Below are 19,541 nucleotides of genomic sequence, written 5' to 3'. Positions count from 1 at the left end.
GCAGGTAAATGGCTCCATCTCTCCAGAACTCTTCTGCTTTTGAGCCACCCCAGCGCATTACTCTTCTCCACTGTCTTGCCATGAGCTTCATAATGCAGTCCACCATCCAAGAGCATACCACGGGATTTGTTGCTGTTGTCATTCATTCATTCATTCATTCATTTATTCATTCCCTGTTTCTCTCACTAAAATACATATTCCATGAGGACAGGAATTTTCATCCAACTCATCCACTAGTGCATCTCTGGTGCCCAGAAATGCCTGGTATACATAAACTCAATCAATGTTTGTGTAAGGAATGAATAAATACAGGCAGCTTCCAACAAGCAGTGCTCTTCATGGTCACTGTTTGATAATTTATATATATAAATATTTATTTATTTTGGTCCCGTCAATCAGACTTAAATTTTAGTTAAATATCTGAAGTACTAATACTTCTTGCACAAGGTCATTCCAGAGTATATAATACAGCTCAAAGTATAAACTTTTATGACAATTTCCGACACTGTGTCAGCCTCTGAGTAAAGTGCTTCTTCCTATACTGCATCTGCCTCTTGCTTTCATTAGTGCAATAATATTCTAATCACTCTATGCTGCAGTATCCAAGAATGGGATACTGAGAGCTTCAGAAAACAGTTGTTTTTCTTCTTCTTTATAGAAAAGCTCTTGAGATCAAAGGTGCTATAAAAGAAATTCTCAATAGCACATTCCAGGTGTGAGTGCGCACACACACGCACCCCACCCCCAACATTTTAAACTGTTTTGCAGAGAGGCAAGGGTACTTCTGGGAAGCTGTGAGAAGAAGAAAAGCCCCATGCAATCTCCCAGGACTCCCAGGCCTGATTTCATAGACAACACTTCAGCAGAATTGAAAATGGAACAGATTGTGGGAAGGAGAAGGTTTCCAGAGATACAGGATGAGTGACAGAAAATACATCAATCAACACACTTCGTACTCAGGTAAGGCTGGAAACAATGGGTAGTCACGCTCAGTTTCCCAATGGAATCTTGGGCAACTCAATTAACCTCTTTCTGCCACATTCTCATCACATGCAAATTGAGTACAACAACCTACCTAGTGGAGATTGCACAGGGATTTGCTAATAAATGTGAGTAGACAGCTATATGTGTGATACCTAATGATATTATGTTAATGAGCATAAAATCATGGGGCTACAAGAGGTTCAAGAGGTCAATCCAGCCCTTTTGCATCTGACCACAATTAAGCCATTCCAAAGGGATTAGATTCTAATCCTTTTAAAAAGGTACCTATATAAAGGGATTCCAGAAAACTCCCCCTTGCCAAGGATGATTTCTTAAATTTAATATGCTCCGATCCTGCAGAATAATTATGCCTTGATTCTCCTCCCCCAGTGTGGGAAGGAGACTAGCAGCTGTGCTACCTATAATAGGTGGCTGCACCTTCAGAGAGTAAAGAAGCCTGATGGTTATGAGCACAGATATTGGAGTCAGACTGATTTAGGTTCCCATCCATCTCTACTCCATGTTTGCTACCTGACTTTAAGCAAGTTACAGACTTAACTTCTGTGAGCACTTGCACTCACAGTACTAGAATACAGAATTATCTTTCACATGGCTTTTTGCTTAGGATTGCAAAAGTGGCTGGTAAATTAAAAGTCCCCATGCTCAATAGGTATGATTTTCAATCTACCTACTGAGGTGTTCAGGAACATAACAGAGGTAATCCTTTGCTCCCTGGGAGGCATCAGACTCCAAGAGATTTACAAGGTTTCTCCAGACACTCTGGCTTCTACCCATATATGTAGGCATTGCCCATTTCTTCTAGAAAATATTTACCCCACTGACCCCAAAAGGTTGGTATTAGGAATAAATGATCCAAACAAGTAAGGCACTTTTCACAGGGCCTGGCTCATGGTAGGTACCAAACAAATGGTTACATTATTTTCTGGGCTGAATCACCTTGGTCACTTTCATTTTTATTTATTTATAATTCTAACCTTTAAGGTGTTCATCATTTTTATTTCTGTCTTCTCACTCCACATTCTCCATTTTTAGTTTTTAATATAGTGCTCAAATTTAGGAAGACACTATCTGTGCTGAGTAGTGTGGGAATATTTCCTCCTGAATTTCTCTTAAGATCACTATGCCCAGGAGAACACCAGAGTCACTGGGCCACAGAAAGGACTCTCCTAGGGTTCCTCCAGCTTTGCTAGTTTCAATCTATGTGCTACAAAAGCCAAGAGTTTCCCACAGCAGCTCTTTGAATTATTGGGAAGACCAGCGTTGACACAAGTCTGATATCTCTGGGCTTCCACTCAAACCCCAGGGTACACAGTCCAGGGCTGGGTGAAACCATGCAGACTAGCTTCACAGATTCCAATAAATCAAAAACCACTTTTATAACAATGTGGGCCAAGACTGAGAAAAAGAAAGAGAGAAACAGAGACAGAGAAATAAGAAAAGGAGGAGGAGGTAGAGGAGGCAGAGAATGCAGAGGAAGAAGCAGAATATGAAGAATTAAAAAGGCTAGTTTGCTCAGAGGGAGAGCTCTTGCTTAGACTAAGTTAATCCCTAGCAAAAACAAACAAACAAACAAACAAGAAATAGTAATGTTTTTTCTTCTATTTACTCCAGGTACTTTCCCCATGCTGAGCAGGGCTAGGCACTGTATTTACTTTCCTCTGGGGATCTTGGGGCTTGCCAGAAAGCAGAAAGACTTGAGGAATCTTGTCTGGTAAACCCAAACCCACTGAAGCCAGCTGAGAGGCAATGAAACAGAAGAACGCCTGCTTTCCCACCCACAGGGGTCTGTGGGTTCCTAATGAAAGAACAGCATCACCCCTAATTATAGCACCTAGAAGTAGTCAATCCAAGGAAGGGGAAGGCTGTGTGGTGTGTGCCTTGGGAAACAGTTGGGACTCTCAATATTGACAAAGAGTCATATATTCCACAAGTGCTTATGGAGCACAGTTAGGGGAGTTTAGGGCACCTTGGAGAGTTTGGGCAATGCCTACATATATGGGTAGAAGTCAGAGTGTCTGGAGAAACCTTGTAAACCTCCTGGAGTCTGATGCCTCTCAGGGAGCAGGGGATTACCTCTGTTACGTTCCTGAACACCTCAGGAGGTAGACTGAAAATCATACCTATTGAGCATGGGGACTTTTAATTTACCAGCCATTTTTGCAATCCTAAGCAAAAAGCCATGTGAAAGATAATTCTGTATTCTAGTGCCATGAGTGCAAGTGCTCAGAAAGGTTAAGTATCTAGTCCGAGCGTCTATATTCCAATTCTGCACACTTCCTGATATGCCAAATTACTCCCTTGTCTGAAATCTTTTAACCTAACTTTGAAACACAGCCTTTCTATGAGAGAATATACTCTAGGGTGGAACTGAAGCTACTTAATAAGTGGGCTTATAGGATACAAATTTGAATCTGCAGCATGCTTACAGTTGTGTCACAAAAATAAACACTTGAAGCTATGATAGGAAAAAAGACTTGGATGTTACAGGAAAAAAAAATGGCAAAAGCAACTGGCTTAAGTAATGGGCAGGTTATTTCTACTTTTCTCTTGGTCAAAATTTTCTTTTGTGACTGAATATTATATTTACAATGCAAAATACAAGATTAATGATTCTTTTTTCAGGTAGCCTGAGAATTGAACTATTCATGCCACAGCAAGGTGGCTCCTTATAGGTGTTTACAAGGGCCTTCCTCCCCTGTCTCCTAGGAATATACACCATTCCCTTCAGATCCTGAATGACCTGGCTATTGAGTCAAATAATTCCAGGTATTATCAATTCTTGTAGATGATATACCAAGGTCATGAGATATTTTGACATTAGTCCTGATTTTGCCCTGAAGGGGCCAATTCCTATGCATGGTAGCAAAATATAAGAAAAAAATAAATGGAATTACATAATGAGATCTGGGTCTCCCTTAGATACTTTTAGTCTTTGAAGGATTTTCTGTCTGCATCTTCTGAAAACTTAACTTGGGGAGTGTTAGAGGCTCTTGAAGATCATTTTTTGTTCCCAAAGGGAGGGAAGACATCAGTGGGGCCTCTCTTCTGTATGTCCATCTCCTGATTCATCCACAAGCAGCCTGGAACCCTTCTCATATAAAAACGAAGGTCTTCCTGGCTGGAGTCTCACCTCACAGGATCTCTGGAGAGGTAAACCCAGAAGCAACTTGCATTTCTTCAAATCACGCCTACTCACCTTCACACAGCCCAGAGCTGTCCAAGTAAAACTGGGCTCTACACTGGGACAGACACTCGCCAGAGGGGATGTGTTCCCCAGAGAGCTGCTCTGCTTGCAGTCCTGCCTCCGGATTCCGACACTGAGTGCAATGAGAGGGCTCAGGACCCACACATGTCCGGCAGGAAGCATGACAGGCTACAAATAGGAATAAAATGCAGAAAATAATCCAAAGATCAAATATATATTGCAACCGACTGGAGTCCCTCCTTACATGAAAACCACTTAGGAAAGTTCACCAGATACATCCTTTCAGAAGGTGATTTTTATAGAGTTCTATACAAAGCACAGGGGTGATAATAAAGCTTGTAGAAGGAAAGTGAGGGGTCATGTGACTGGTTACTTCTCTCAGGTGCTGTAAGGGCTGTCAGGCTGGATCACAAAACCCAGCAAAGTGGACATTATTGGCTTGGCACATTCACTGAATGATGATTTAACATTATGCCCTCAGTTTTTATTGAAGATTTTTAGAAGCCTTCATACGAAGGCCATTACTGTATCTTTCGCAAAAATGGTTGTTGTGTAACTGTCTATTATGTCTTCTATCATCCATTATAGAGAGGTCCAGACAACAAATTCCTCTTAGAATTTATCTGGAGAAAAGCTGCCTTTCTAAACAAGGAAGAGGCTTCCTTCAAGTAGCAATGAAAATTTCACCATCAATCACAGTGTGTTGTTTTCCCTGGTGACTGGGGAAAATCAAAGCCAAAACACTGTACTTAAACCTTCTTGTGCCCACATTTTGATACGATTAACTTTTCTGTTTCTCTTAAAGATTCTCTAAATTTACTTTTTCAAAGTATTTATTGCAGCTTTTCAGTTTTAAGTACATTTTTCTGTAACTGTTCTCAAACTCTTTTCTAAGATATCCTATATACAAATAAATATAATTTTATTTCATTTGATTAAAGTGTTTGCCCTCAGTGTTCTAGTTTCAAAAAGCTCAAATGCCACTGCTCTCTCAATGAGCTCAGAGCCTTTTGGCAAATGGCAATTTAAGATTTCTCGTTTTATTCAGCCCAGAGGCATTGCTAGTGACTCTCAGTTTGCTCAGAGTCTCATTAACAAAGAGAAGTTCTGCAGGGAAAAGCAAAATGCAGTCTAGAAAAACATTAGCAATACTAGGAGAAAAGAGAAAGAAGAAAATAAGAATTTTATTTTGTATCGGTAAAGAAAATCCCATTCTCCTTTAGGATAGCCTGGAAAATCATAAAAATTTTTGCACCCCCCCACCCCAGATTATCCTTTCACAAAACTATTCTAATGAAATAAGGCAACACAGTTGTCCCTTAGTATCTGCTTCCATGACCCCTGCGGATACCAAAATCTGTAGATAATCAAGTCTCTCCTATAAAATGGCATAGAATTTGCATGTGGCCTATACACATTCTCCTGTATGCTTTAAATCATCTTTAGATTAATACAATGCCTATAGAGCTGTCATTTGCACAAACCGTGCACAGAACTCATGAAGTAAATTCAAAATATCCTTTTTGGAAATTTTTGGAATTAAAAAAAATTCCTATCTGTGGTTCATTGACTCCAGGATGTGCAACATGTAAATACAGATTCAGAGGGCCTTGGAAATGTATAAAGTCTTTTCTTCAGCGTCCTGCCCCTAAGGTTCTAATCCTGTCTCCCCACTTCTACCACCCAGCTCCTGACCTCTGTCCCCCAGAGCCTTCTTCCTGGACATCACTCCTGTCCTAAGTCCTGTAAAAGGCTCAGGTCAGGAAAAGTTGCACTGCAAAATGATATTATTGAGAAAAAGTCAATCTACATCCTTGTGATAGGACACTATCCAAGAATGACAAATATACCAATGATACCTTTGCAGTCCCCACGGTCAGGGTAGAAGCCCTCTCCACAGCTGGATAGACAGTGGCCTTGACGTAGAGCCTGGGGCTGGACACAGGCTATACAGTGAGAGGCTGAGGGTCCGGAGCAGCTGGCACATGAGTCATGACAAACTGAGGAGGAAAGAGAGAGGGACACAATGGGCTGCACAATGGGCTGCACCGTGGGCTGAGGTGACTGCACAGCATACTCCCTGTCTGGGCTGGTGTGTGCTGGGAAGCCCTCTTCACTTTCAGTCCCCTCGCTTGTCACACCAGACCAAGGGAAGAGATGTGTTAGGAGGAGGTGACACTGCTAAAACTGTCCTTACTGCTCTCCACCCACCTTTTATCCATATTCTACCTACTACTTATCAGCCACTTTTAGTGTTTGCATGAAATGATTGTTACACATTAATTTTTAATCCTCGTAACACTATGACATATTATTAATTAAATTTTACAGTTGAGGAAATTGAAATCTTGAAATGTTAAAAAATTTACCCAGGACCACAAAGCTCACTCAGAACAAGGTTAGGATTTAGTCTGCTCCAAACTGAAGCCCACACTGCCTGAACTAAGGGAAGAGTGCAAAACCTATGAGTATGAGTGTTGGGAATGCTGAAATTCCAACCAACTTGTCCACTAACTCAATGATGCCTTCGGCCATGTCTGGTGCTCTCCAGGTCTACTTTCCTTGGCACATTCATAGTGAAAGGTTGGACTAAATGATAATTTACGATTCTTCTAGCTCTGACATTCTAGGATTCTAAGAATTACTTTATTGCAGAAAAGAATCTGACCACTCCATACGCCAACATGAGGGACACATCTTCCTGCCTTGGCCCTCATGTTAATGGTGGAACATCTCTGATTTCCAGAGGCAGGTGGTGGGAGCATGGCCTGACCTGAGCCTTTAACAGGACTTGGGATAGGAGTGATGTCCAGGAAGAATGCTCTGGGGGACAGAGGTCAGGAGCTGGGTGGTGGAAGTAGGGAGACAGGATGAGAACCGTAGGGGCAGGATGCTGAGGAAAAGGGATGAACTGTGGGTGCATGAAGGGGTTGGCAGACAAAAACAGGTTGATAAGGAGAGAGGGGAAGACAGTTCTAAATATCCTAACAGACACTAAGCAGAAGTGAGAATGTGTATTTCACAAAGGAGGGGAAATTAAGGTTTTCCAGGTAGCAATACACTCTTAGGTATCTGTAAGTAAAGACATAAGTCAGGCATATATAAGTTGGAAATGTATAAAGTCTCGAATGGCAATGTGTCATAGTTTAGGTTGTACCAGTCTGAAAGAAACAATATATAAATAGCACATACAAACAAAATTTCAATGAAAACAGACCTCAGCTTTACTAGCTATCAAACTTGGTTTTCTTTTTCATTTTATTTTTGTGGTGTATTGTAGCTGCCACTGTACGAGTTTATAAATGCCATGGAAGGAACAATTTTGTCATCACTAACATAGGTTAGTGACTGTTTACAAGTACACAAGGACTGTGTGATAAAGACGTTCTTGACATTTTCAATAGACCAAATACTCTCTTAGGATGATTGACAGGCATTAGTCCTTCATTTAATTCACCATATGCCCTGAGAATCCATCCATATCTTCCACTCTCATATCAAATACACATAGGTTCTACAAAAGAAAAGGCTATCCTTTTGAAAGTAACATTTTCCCATCATACACACAAAATCTCAAATGACTAGCATATAGCACCAAGTATGATTATATGTATTAAAGACTTTTGATGATGGTGATGATGGTGGTGATGACACCCCACCTCTTACCTTTGCATCTGCCAGTGGCATCTGCGTAGTACCCACGCGGGCATTCAGCAATGCATTTCCCATCATGCAACACTGTCTTTTCAGTACAGGAAAGACATCTGGGACTATTGGGGCCACAACTCTTACAGGATTGGTCACAAGCTAAGGAGGAGAAAAACCCATCAGGAAAAAAAGCAATTGTGAGAAAAGAAGCAATGAACTCCATTCTTCACAATGTTCACAACTGGTATCAATAAAGCAATCTCATTCTCTGGCTGCTCATCCGAGCTCTGTTTCCTTGATCCCAAATGCTTTCTCTTCTCACAGTTGAAGGAGAATTGAAGAATTATTCATTGAACCAAGCATTATAGATACTCTGAAGTATACCCACAAGTATATCAAATTTAATATGGGATTTTAATTTAATTTAAAATTTAATTTAATTTAAAATTAAAATAGCCTTGGAGGCAGCGTTGCCAGATTTATAAACCAAAAATACCAGATGTATTATAGATAAATAATGAATATTTTTTAAGTGTAAAAATATATAAAATATCCTTTATTTCATTCTACTGAAAGAGCGAATTCAGAAATTCAGCTTTACTAAGCAATTGTGCTACCAACATTGCATTGAAGTTGTTGGATTTCAAATAATCTTCATTAAGATCTGTATCAGGTGTCATGCTATATGATCAAGACACAAAAAGCAAATCACCTTGGTCTCTAGGTTAAGTGGCTTACAAGTCTAAGACAGGGAAATAATAGATAATATTATAATACTGAATACACTGTTGAAAACAGCCTATATAGGCACAAACATAGTTTTTTAAAGTGTGTAGGATAAGAAGTAGTAAAGGTCAAGAGAAAACTCAGAGAAGTTACCCTTGAGCATTTTCTTAGAAAGCAAATTGCTTTTGGCCAGGCTGATGGGAATGTACCACAGATGAAGCCACAAAGTCTACGCAAGTAGAAAAATGGGAAGAGTCAGACTATGGAAACCTGTAGCCATACTGTGAGGTCTAGGCTCTCTCCTGTGGAAGGCATTACCATTCAAACTTCATCTGAAATTCAAATTCAACTGGGCAGTGTCTAGTTTCTCATCCTGTGGAAGGCACTGAGGGCCTCTGTGGTTTCAAGCATAGTAGAAACATGGACATATTTGTGGATAAGAGATAACTTTGGGTAGATTCAAGATGGCAGGTTGGAGGAAGGCTTCACTGTCTGTTGTTCTACGGCTACAGATTCAAGCAACAAGAGTACTGCTTCTCAGCTAGGTTGGTGAAAGAAGGAATTCACTGAAATTCAATGTTGGACAGTCACCATCTCATAAAGACTCAGAAATTCAGGTGCATTAACAAAAAGCCAGAAAGAGCACATCTGAGCCAAGCTGGCCTCAGCAGCAGCAATGGCAGTAGAACTGCTTAACTGCAGAGGGAAGGGATAACAGAAAGAGGAACACACTGGACAAATTGGGCATGGAAAAACCTGATGATCAGAAGAGAAGCCTGAACTTAGCTGATCCAGAGGCTGAACAATAAATTGGTGTTTAAAAAATGCTCTATATTTCTCAACTGGGAAGCAGAGAACTGAGGTGGGAGTCATCTTGAGGAGGTCACACTGCAGCTTGCTATTGCGGGAGCTGAAAGATCACAGCCAACACTGCCTTACTGTCCCAGCAAGCACCTGGCATGTGCCCTATGGTTTACCTAGCATAAAGTGAATGAAACAGGCACAGAGAAGATTGTACCCAGGGGAATTCAAGTCAGAAAAACAGACAGGAATACAACTCACTTTCCTTTGAGTTTGGCAGCTCATGTGACCAGGTGACTAGGGTCAGGAAACTGAACAGGTGATGTGAATACACTCAGGGACTAAGCCTGGGAAGATCATATTCATGCACAGCGCAGTGTGTGGAGGGTTGGTATCCCATCCCCTCAAGGAGAACTCCTTGGGAGACTCCAGAGATCTATATGCCCAAGAGAGATCAGCATCTGCATGGCTCCAGGGGATGTTGATCTAATCTCTCCAAAATAGATGCCACCCAACAAAGACTGTAAGGCCTGAATAGACCTAAACCTCAGACACTGGAACTCCCCTCTTAGAACTCTGCAGCAACCCAGCCTGGGTGTACATCCATCTGGTCTGTCCAGACAAAACTCCAATTAACAATACTTCCCATTACAGAATATCTTATACTGATGAGAAGGAAAGCTAAGAGTTATTTCAACTGGCTTCGATTTTAGGCCACTTCAGCTGATAGCTTGGTGAGTAACAAAAAAGAGGAGGGGTTCACAATCCCCATTTTGCTCTCACACACTCTCTCTCAGTACATAGCCAAAGAAGTAACAAAGAGAAGGACAGTTGGGCAAAAGAAATGACCATCTATACTCTCTGACTGTTTTGACTACCTCAATTAAGACAATTCTTTTATTTTTTCATTAAAAATCTTTTTTTTTCCCTTTCTGCAAGGGAGGACAGTGTTTTTGCTGTGCTGATTGGTACATGGACATGTACACACAGACATATTCCCCCCCCTCATATTTAGCATATTCTTACAATAGTTACGTTTCCTTATCGTGTCTTTTGAGGGTTAGGGTTTTGGCTTGTTTGATCATTCATTCATTCATTCTTTTTTGTTGTTCATTTGTTTTTCTTTCTCTCTTCTACTAAGAGCCAAATTCTTTTCTCTCTCTCTCTCTCTCTCTCTCTCTCTCTCTCTAGGTTTTTTTCTAATTTTTCTCGTCCTTCTTTATAACCATCATTTGCTACATCTGTTCTGCATTTTCTCTATTCACATTTTCAACATTGTAAACTTTCTTCTATTTTTCTATCACATTTTTTTCTTAATGAACTGTATTTTTACCACTTTTGAGAACTACTTGTTTTATATAACTCCTGCTCACACTGTTAATATTGTTGCAGTTATTAGTGCTATGGATGACAAAGGTTATACCTGCTATTTACTCTACTACCAGATCAAGTTCACAGTTATTTATAGTTTTGCTCTTGGCAATTTCTGACCTCTCCATTCCTATCTATGTGGTAATTAGTGCATAGTAGGCACCAGGTTTTTATTTTAATGTGGTATATTCTTTGTTGCTATTGTTTGTTTCTCCCTTTTCTGTGAAGTGCTGGGAATCTACAGGGACACTACAAGTTCATAGGGTAGAGACTCAGCATCTGAACTAAACATAGCCAAAATACAGCACATCATGTGTCACACATAAATTAACCACACTCAAATTTCAGTTATAATTTAATACAAGAATAGGAGAGAAAAACTCCAAACTAATGACAGGTCCCAAATATGGCTAGAGGGAGGCTGCAGGTCTCTCTCATGGGCATTCACATCAACAGCAAAAACAAAGAGAATTAACACAAAGGCTGTGGGTACCACACCTATAAGGGGTCTTAATCTAGATCACTCGAGGAAATTACCAAGAGCAGACCATGACCTAAAAATGCCCATACAGGAGTGAAAGAGAAATTCATCCCAACATATGCAAAAAAAAAAAAAAAATTATTAAAAAAAAAAAAGTTAACACGACACCTCCTAAAGTTCCTAATTCACCAGCAACTGACTCCAAAGATATTGAAGTGGATGAACTATCAGATAAAGAATCAAAAGGAACAATTATAAAAATTATCAATGAATTCCAAGAGAGTAAAGGAAAACAGCAGAATTAATTAAGGAAGCCAGTACTGGGTATAAATGAGAAATTAAATATGGCATTGGATATACTGAAAATAATCAAACAAAAATCTTAGAAATGAACGGCACAAAAATTAAATAAATATTCAGTTAAAAGTCTTTTTAATACAGAAGACCATCCTGAAGACAGAATCTCAGAGCTGAAGACAATGTTATCAGCCTTGAACATTCAGACAATGTTAGGGAAAAGAAAATAAGTAATCATGACTAGAATATACAAGAGCTCTGGAACAACATTAAGACACCAAATTTAAGAATCACTGGGATTGAAGAGGGTTGTGAGGTACAGGCTAAAGGAAGAAATAACCTCTGCAGAGAAATAATGAGAGAGAATTTTCCAAACATGGAGAATGACATGGATATCCAGATATAGGAGGCATTCAGAACCCAAATTACACAAGACCAAAAAGAATCTCTTCATGACTCATTATAACAAAAATAGGCTAACATAAAGAATAAGGATAGAATTTTAAAAGAGTAAAAATGTCAGGTTACATCTAGAGACAATCTAATCAGAATTACTTAGGATTTTTGAACACAAACTCTAAAATCAAGAGGACTTGGAATAATGTGTTCTGAGTCCTAAAGAAAAAAAAACTGTCACCAAAAACTGCTATCTAGCAACACCATCCTTTAGAATCAAAGCAGAAACCAAAACCTTCTAAGATGATCAGAAACTAAAAAATTACTGCTAAGTTATCACTATAAAAATACTAAAGGAAAAACTTCACACAGAAAAATTCAAAAACAAATCCCAAAGCTCACAAAGGAAGAAATCTCATTTAAAAAGTAGTTAAGGAAATGATAAATAGGACCACATTAAACATTAGAAATACACAAAAATGGCAGGAATTAATAAACAGCTTTCTATAATAACAATAAGGTGAATGGTGTCAACTCTCCAATTAAAAGACACAGACTTCTAGAACCCAACTACATGTTGTTTGCAAGAGATCACCTTATAGACAAAGACAGCCATAGGCTGCAAGTAAAAGGATGAAAATTTATATACTATTAGAATGGAGTCCAAAGGCAACCAGAAGTAGCACCTCTCATAGATGACAATAGGCCTACAACAAAGTACGCTTCAAATCAAAATTAATCAAAAGACACAAGATGATTACTTCATAATGGAAAAGGGAAAAATCTAACAAGAAGACATAATAATAGTAAATATTTATGCCCAAATGCTTGTGCATCTAATTACATAAAGCAGACAACACTTGAATTAAAGGCTCAGATAGACCCTGATACAATAATACTGGGTGATTTCAACATACCTCTCACCATTAGATAGTTCATCCAGAGCTATCTAAACTCAGTAAAGACTTTTTGAATCTGGAAAATATTATAACTCAAATGGACCTAACAGACATCTATAGATTATTTCATCCAATAACACTCACATACACATTCTTCTCAGAAGTCCATGGAATCTTCTCCAAAATAAACTACATTTTGGGCCACAAAGAAACTCTCAGTAAATACAAAAACACTGACACAATTCCTTATATCTCATTGGATCATAACAAGATGAAATTAGAATTGCACTCATACCCACACACACCCAAAAAAACCCCATAGAAGTTATATAAACATAGGAAGATTGAACAATATAGTTTTGAATAGTGAATGAGTGATAGAAGAAATCAGGGGGAAAATGTGAAAAATTCTAGAATCAAACAAAAATTGAGATACAACATACCAGAACGTCTTGGATACTACAAAGACAGTTCTATGAGAAAAATTTATAGCTATGAGTGCTTATCTAAGAAAATCAGAAAGAGCTCAAATAAATCCAAGGATACATCTCAAGGTCTTTGAAAAATAAGAAAAAAACATTCCAAAACCAGTAGAAAGAAAGAAAATATTAATATCAGAGCAAAAATTGATAAAAAAATAATACAAAGAATCAATAAAAGGAATAGATTTTTTTAAAAGATCAATAAGCCACTAGCCAAACTAAGAGAGAGAGAGAGAGAGAGAGAGAGAGATCAAATTAATAAAATTAATAAATTGGAAAATCTAGAAGAAATGGAAACATTTCTAGACACATATGACCTGCCAAAATTGGATCAAGGGGGCCTAAACAGACCAATAACTGGCAATGAGATAGAAGCAGTAATTTAAAAAAACCTTTCAACAAAATAAAACAAACAATAAAAAACTTTCTAACAAAGCCCAGGACCAGATGGACTCTCAAATGAATTCTACAAGACCTTTAAAGAAGAATTAAGACCAATGTTCCTCATATTATTCCATGAAATAGAAAGAGACAAAACATTTCCAAATTCATTCTATGAAGTCAGTATCACATTCAAAACCACATAAAGATACATCAAAGAAAAAAAAACACGATAGATCAACATCCCTAATAAACTTAGATACAAACATCATTAATAAATTTTTAGCAAATCATTTTCAAAAATATATTAAGAACATTGTACATCATGATCAAATTGGTTTTATCCCAGGAATGCAGGGATCATTTAACATATGCAAATCAATAAGTGTAATTCATTACATAAATAGTATTAAGGACAAAAATCATTAAGTCACCTCAATAGATGCAGAAAAAAAAAGCCTTTGGCAAAATTCATCAAACTTTCATGATAAACACACTGAAGAAACCAGGGCTATAGGGAACTTACCCTAAAATCATAAAGGTTATCTGCAAAGAAATCCCAAGACAGACATCAGTGAATGATGAAGAACTGAAAGCATTTCCTTTAAAAAGTGGTAAAAGACAAGGATGTCAATTCTCACCACTTCTATTTAATATAGTACTAAAAATCCTAGCCAGAGAAATTAGACAAGGAAATAAAAGGGATAAAAATAGGAAACAAAGAAGTGAAATTACCACTGTTTGCATATAATATGATCCTATACTTAGAAGATCCAAAAAGCTCCACAGAAGACTGTAGAGCTAATAAACAAATTAAACAAAATAGCAGGTTGCAAAATGAACATATAAAAATCAATAGTGTTCCTATACGCCAGTAATGAATCTGCTGAGAAAGAATCAGGAAATCAATCCCATTTACATTGCCTCAAAAAAGAAAAATAAACATAAATATTTAAAAAAAATCCTAGGAATAAATCTAACCAAGGAGGTGAAAGCCCCCTACAATCAAAACAACAGAACATGGAAGGCACAAGAAGATAGAAAGGCCTCCCATGTTCATGGATAGACAGAATTAATATTGTTAAAAATGGCCATACTACCAAAAGCAATATATAGTTTTGTGCAATCCTTATCAAAATACAACTGACATTCTTCCCAGAACATAAAAAAGTCCTAAAATTCATTTAGAAGAATCAAAGACCCAGAATAATCAAAGTAATTCTAAGCCAAAAAAAGGTGGAGGCATCAGTTACCTGACTTCAAATGATGCTGCAGTGCTATAGTAACAAAAAATGAATGGTGCTGGCATAAAAAAAGAAACATAGACCAAGGGTATAGAACAGAACACTCAAGAGACATACCCACACAGATCCAGTCTTCTAATCTTTGAAGGAGGTGACAAAAACAAACACTGGAGAAAAGATAGCCTTTTAAACAAACGGTGCTGGGAAATTGATTATCCATAGGTTGAAGAATGAGATTAGATCCTTATGTCAAATCCTGCACAAATGTGAACTCAAAGTGATTCAAAGAACTAGAAATTAAACCAGAAACTATGCAACTCCTAGAAGAAAACATAGAGTCAACTCCAACATACAGGTGCAGGCACTGACTTTCTCAACAGAACCCCTAAAGCACAGGAAATAATGCCAAGAGTTAATAGGTGGGATGTCATCAAATTAAAAAGCTTTTGTACAGCAAAAGAAGCAATTAAGAATGTGAAGAGAAAGCCTACAGAATGGGAGAAGAATCTTTTTTAGCTACCACTTTGACAGAGGATTAATATCCAGAATATATATAAAGAACTGAAAAAACTTAACACCCCAAAAATAAACAACTCAATTCATAAATGGGTAAATGAACTAAACAGATGCTTCTAAAAGGAAGAAATACAAATGGCTAACAAATAAAGGAAAACATTTCCAATACTGTTAGCAATTAGGAAATGTAAACCAGAGTGGCACTGAGATGTCTTCTTTCTCCCATTAGAATGGCAGTCATCAAGAATGCAAACAATAATAAATGATGAAGAGGATGTAGAGAAAAAGGATCACTTTTTACTGTTGGGTAGGGATGGAAATTATTAGTACAAGCACTATGGGAATCAGTATGGTCATTCCTCCAAAAACTAGGAACAGAACCCCTAAACGACTCAGCGATAGCACTTCTCAGTATTTAACCTAAATGACTAGAGTCAGCATACTTGGGCAATACATGCATACACACGTTTATAGCAGCACAATTCACAATAGCCAAACTATGGAACCAGTCTAGGTGTTCATCAATGGATGTGTGGATAAAGAAAATGAGGTATATAAACACAATGGAGTTTTCAGGAAAATAGACGGAATTGAGAACATTATGTTAAGCAAAATAAGACTAACTCAGAGGCTAAAGGGTCACATGTTTTCTCTCCTATGTGGAAGCTAAAGAGGAAAAAGAGAAAATTTGTGGAGTGGGCTTCATGAAAATGGAAGTGAGATCAGTAGAGTAGGGACAAGGGAAAGGAAGGAGGAGAGGGAAAGGGGAAATCCTGGGGAGTGATATTGGCCAAATTATGTTACATATTATGTATTTACAAACATGAAATAAAGAATCCCACCATTATGTGCAACTATAATGCACCAATAAAAAACATGGAGAGAAAAAAGAAAGGCCACTTTGGCTTTCAATATGGAGAAGAGTTAGGAGGGATGAGGAAGAATATTGGGGACACAGTTGAAAGATCTTGGCAAGGCGCATGGAACAAGATGATTAGGGGGTTGAGGCAAGGCTGTGAAGATTATATTTGAAAGCTGTCAAAGAGAGGTGTCTCATATGGCTTCCAGGAGTCTGTCTTGGGGGACAAGAGGTGCCATTTGTGAATGTAGGTGTGGAGGATTATGAGGAGCACACTTTGGTATAGGTGGGGTCCAGTAAGGAGTCTGATATTAGTTCTAGACTCAAGAGAGAGATCTAAAGTTCATCACATATAAATAGTTGTTGAGACCAGAAATTTATTGACTAATTCAGGAAAGGCATGCAAGAGAAGACAGAAGAAGATAAGGAGCAAGGGAACAACAACATCTAACAAAAGCAGAAAAAAAAATAGAAAAATTGAAAGGCGAGTGATTCACCCAAGATGGAAATTCAACCAAGAGATTTTATTGGGGGGCTGCCCAAAGGGGAAAAAAAGGAGAGCTTCAGCTTAAGAAGGTATGCTTTGGCGATGTGGCAGGTGCTGATTGGCAGGGTGACTCAGAAATGGGCAAGCAGACACTGTGTCCTGCAGGGATTGGTCCAGAAAACTTTTGACTTTGGTGCCCTTCGTCTTGGTGCCCTTCAGAGAGGAGGGGGAGGGGTTCTTCTCAAGAGAAGGAAACTTAACTTCAGTGGGGAGAAACCCAGTGGAGGAAATAAAACCCCAAACAAGGTCTCCCACACACCCAACAAAAATGACCAAAAAGAAATGACCCAATGATAGAAGACAAAAAAGGAACTAATAGCTGAGATGTTAAGGGGAGAAGTCTCAAGAAGAAAGGTCCCTAACAATGCAGAAAGGACCAATCACATCTAAAAAGGTTCTCTGCACTTAGATCATACATGCCACTCATTCCAGCAGAGTCTCTGGACAGTACAAAAGTGAAGGCTGTCATTCATTATAAAGTACTCCTTTAAATACCCCTGACTATGAATGGAAGAGGACAGGGAGAAAAATAATTTAAAAGGCTACGGGCTGTTGAGTCACTGTAACATTTTTAAAATTCAAGACATGTATAGACACTGGAAAGGTGATGTTTAGAAATCTGAAATTTTCTAAATCTGAAATTTCTACCTAGGTAAAAACAGGGCTGCACATTCAAAAGTGCAGGTGGGATCCAGACATGGTGGCACAAGTTTATACTCCCAGAGAGTTGGGAGGCAGAGGCAGGAGGATCACAAGTTTGAAGCCAGCCTCAGCAACTTAGCAAAACCTTGTCTCAAAAAATTCTCAAAAGAAAAAGTGCAGGTGGAGAGACCATCCTTGGTCAGAGCAGAGAAGGAGGCACAGGCAAGCAGGGCTGCAGGCCAGTCCAGGACTTCACCTTCTCCCCCACACTGACTCACTTCTCTCAAAACAAACAAAGTGGCTTTCTTCATACACAGAATTAATGTTTCAGCAAGAGAGAACTGCAGAGATTCATTGTGTTTCCTTAGTCCACCTATACCCTGCTAACGTCCTAAAAAATAATCTCAAGAACTGAGTAAAAAGATGCTAGGAGATGGAGCCAACTGGCCCATCCTGCATGTTGGAGAATTCAGCATCTCTGTAGAAGCAAATGAATAAGATAATTTCAGCAAATGAAATAAAGCAAAGGCTTTAATATTGGGAAAAAGGAAATCACCCCTCAACTCATGACTGGAACAAAGAAACAAAAATGAATCTGAAAAGCATTCTCCCTGCTTAGCCCCCATAAAAGCTTGTAAAGTTCCTAATTCTAAAATAGTTATCTCAACAAAACTGAATAACCTGTTAGCTTTATGGAATTTCCTAGAAGTAAAGAACTGTAGATTAGTTCTTAACCAATAATGAAAATATGACATAATAAATAGTATAATAATCTGAATGAATACTTTCAGGGTAATTTGTAAATTTAAACATGATAGTTAAGAAGATGTCTTTTCTCTTCAAAGTAATCTAGAACTTCAATATAATATCAATAAAAATGCAAGACGAATTTTCTCAGGAATTCAATAAATGTACTTTAATGTCCATGAACAGCTAAGTCAAATTTGAAGAAGAAAGGAGAAATTTTCCTAATCAGATACTGAAACAGTACAAAGCAATAGAAACTCATAAGAGTGTGATAGTGATATAAGAACAGAAATCTAGACTACAGAATAGCTCAGCCCAACCTATGCGCACGTGGAAGCTTAATATACAAAATAAAGATAAACAGAGATGGTAAGATTGAATGAATAGATAATGTTCAGAAAACTGGAAAACAAAATAGAGAAAAATCAAAACAAATCCCTTCCTAAACCCAGATACATGAACGAACTCCCAGTGGACTGACAACCTACATTAAGACAAAATTGTCAAACTGATAGGAGAAAAATGAATAGATCTCATTAAACCAAAACTCAAAAGCAAACTTTCAAGCAAAAACAATGATAAAAATTTCTGTTTAACAATGGATATCACATTCAAAGTTAAAAGAGAAGAGGATGAGAAATTTTGAATATTTAAAGGTGAAAAGAGTTAATATATATAATATATAAGGAAATTCATAAAAGATAGCAAAGTCAATATAGCAATAGGAAAAGCAAACTGAAAACCCATTGATAAGAGAGAAAATGCAAAATCCAACAGGAGTTAGATATACTTGTATTAATAATCAAAAAATATGCAAATTTAATTAAATGGCCCTTTCTACCTACTAAGCAGAAAAAAATCAGCTCAATGACTTCAAATGGTGGCAAAGATAGGGAGATGAGAGAATCTTCATTTTTGGGGTGTAGATGGAACAGCTATTATGGAGAGCAACTTCATCAAACAAAGAATATGGAGAGTCAAGAAACCAACAATTCTGCTCCAGGGTATAAATCCCAGGGAACCTCCCAGACAAACTCATAAAGTGATGGTTTCAAGGTTGTTTGATGTCACTCTCTAGTGAGGGCATGCAGATAGAGGGAATGGAGGCAGTCTATCACTGGCAGACTGGATGGTATGGGGATACACACAGGAGTTCTAAGCAGCCGTGAAAAGTGGAGGGCCAGATAATATAACAATATGGGTGAATCCTAAAAATATAATGTTGAGAGAAGCAGAGACAAGCATAAACTCTACAACATGATAATATTTAAGGAAATTAAATATGTCGGCCCTC

General features: G+C 38.1%; 1 protein-coding gene across 1 annotated transcript in view; it reads right to left on the bottom strand.

The window, feature by feature from the left end:
• Positions 1 to 19,541, bottom strand: part of Fras1 (Fraser extracellular matrix complex subunit 1) — a 421,323-nt gene that overhangs the window by 185,370 nt on the left and 216,412 nt on the right. Inside the window, exons 16-18 of the mRNA XM_027939818.3 lie at positions 7,877 to 8,017; positions 6,070 to 6,210; positions 4,202 to 4,378 (exon numbers count right to left, since the gene is read on the bottom strand). Coding sequence (XP_027795619.3) covers positions 4,202 to 4,378; positions 6,070 to 6,210; positions 7,877 to 8,017 — 459 coding nt within the window. The remainder of the gene's footprint in view (positions 1 to 4,201; positions 4,379 to 6,069; positions 6,211 to 7,876; positions 8,018 to 19,541) is intronic.

Source organism: Marmota flaviventris, chromosome 7 (assembly GCF_047511675.1).
Source record: "Marmota flaviventris isolate mMarFla1 chromosome 7, mMarFla1.hap1, whole genome shotgun sequence".
NCBI classification, from domain to species: domain Eukaryota; kingdom Metazoa; phylum Chordata; class Mammalia; order Rodentia; family Sciuridae; genus Marmota; species Marmota flaviventris.
The sequence above is the reverse complement of the archived record's forward strand: the minus strand, read 5'-3'. Positions and strand labels throughout refer to the sequence as shown.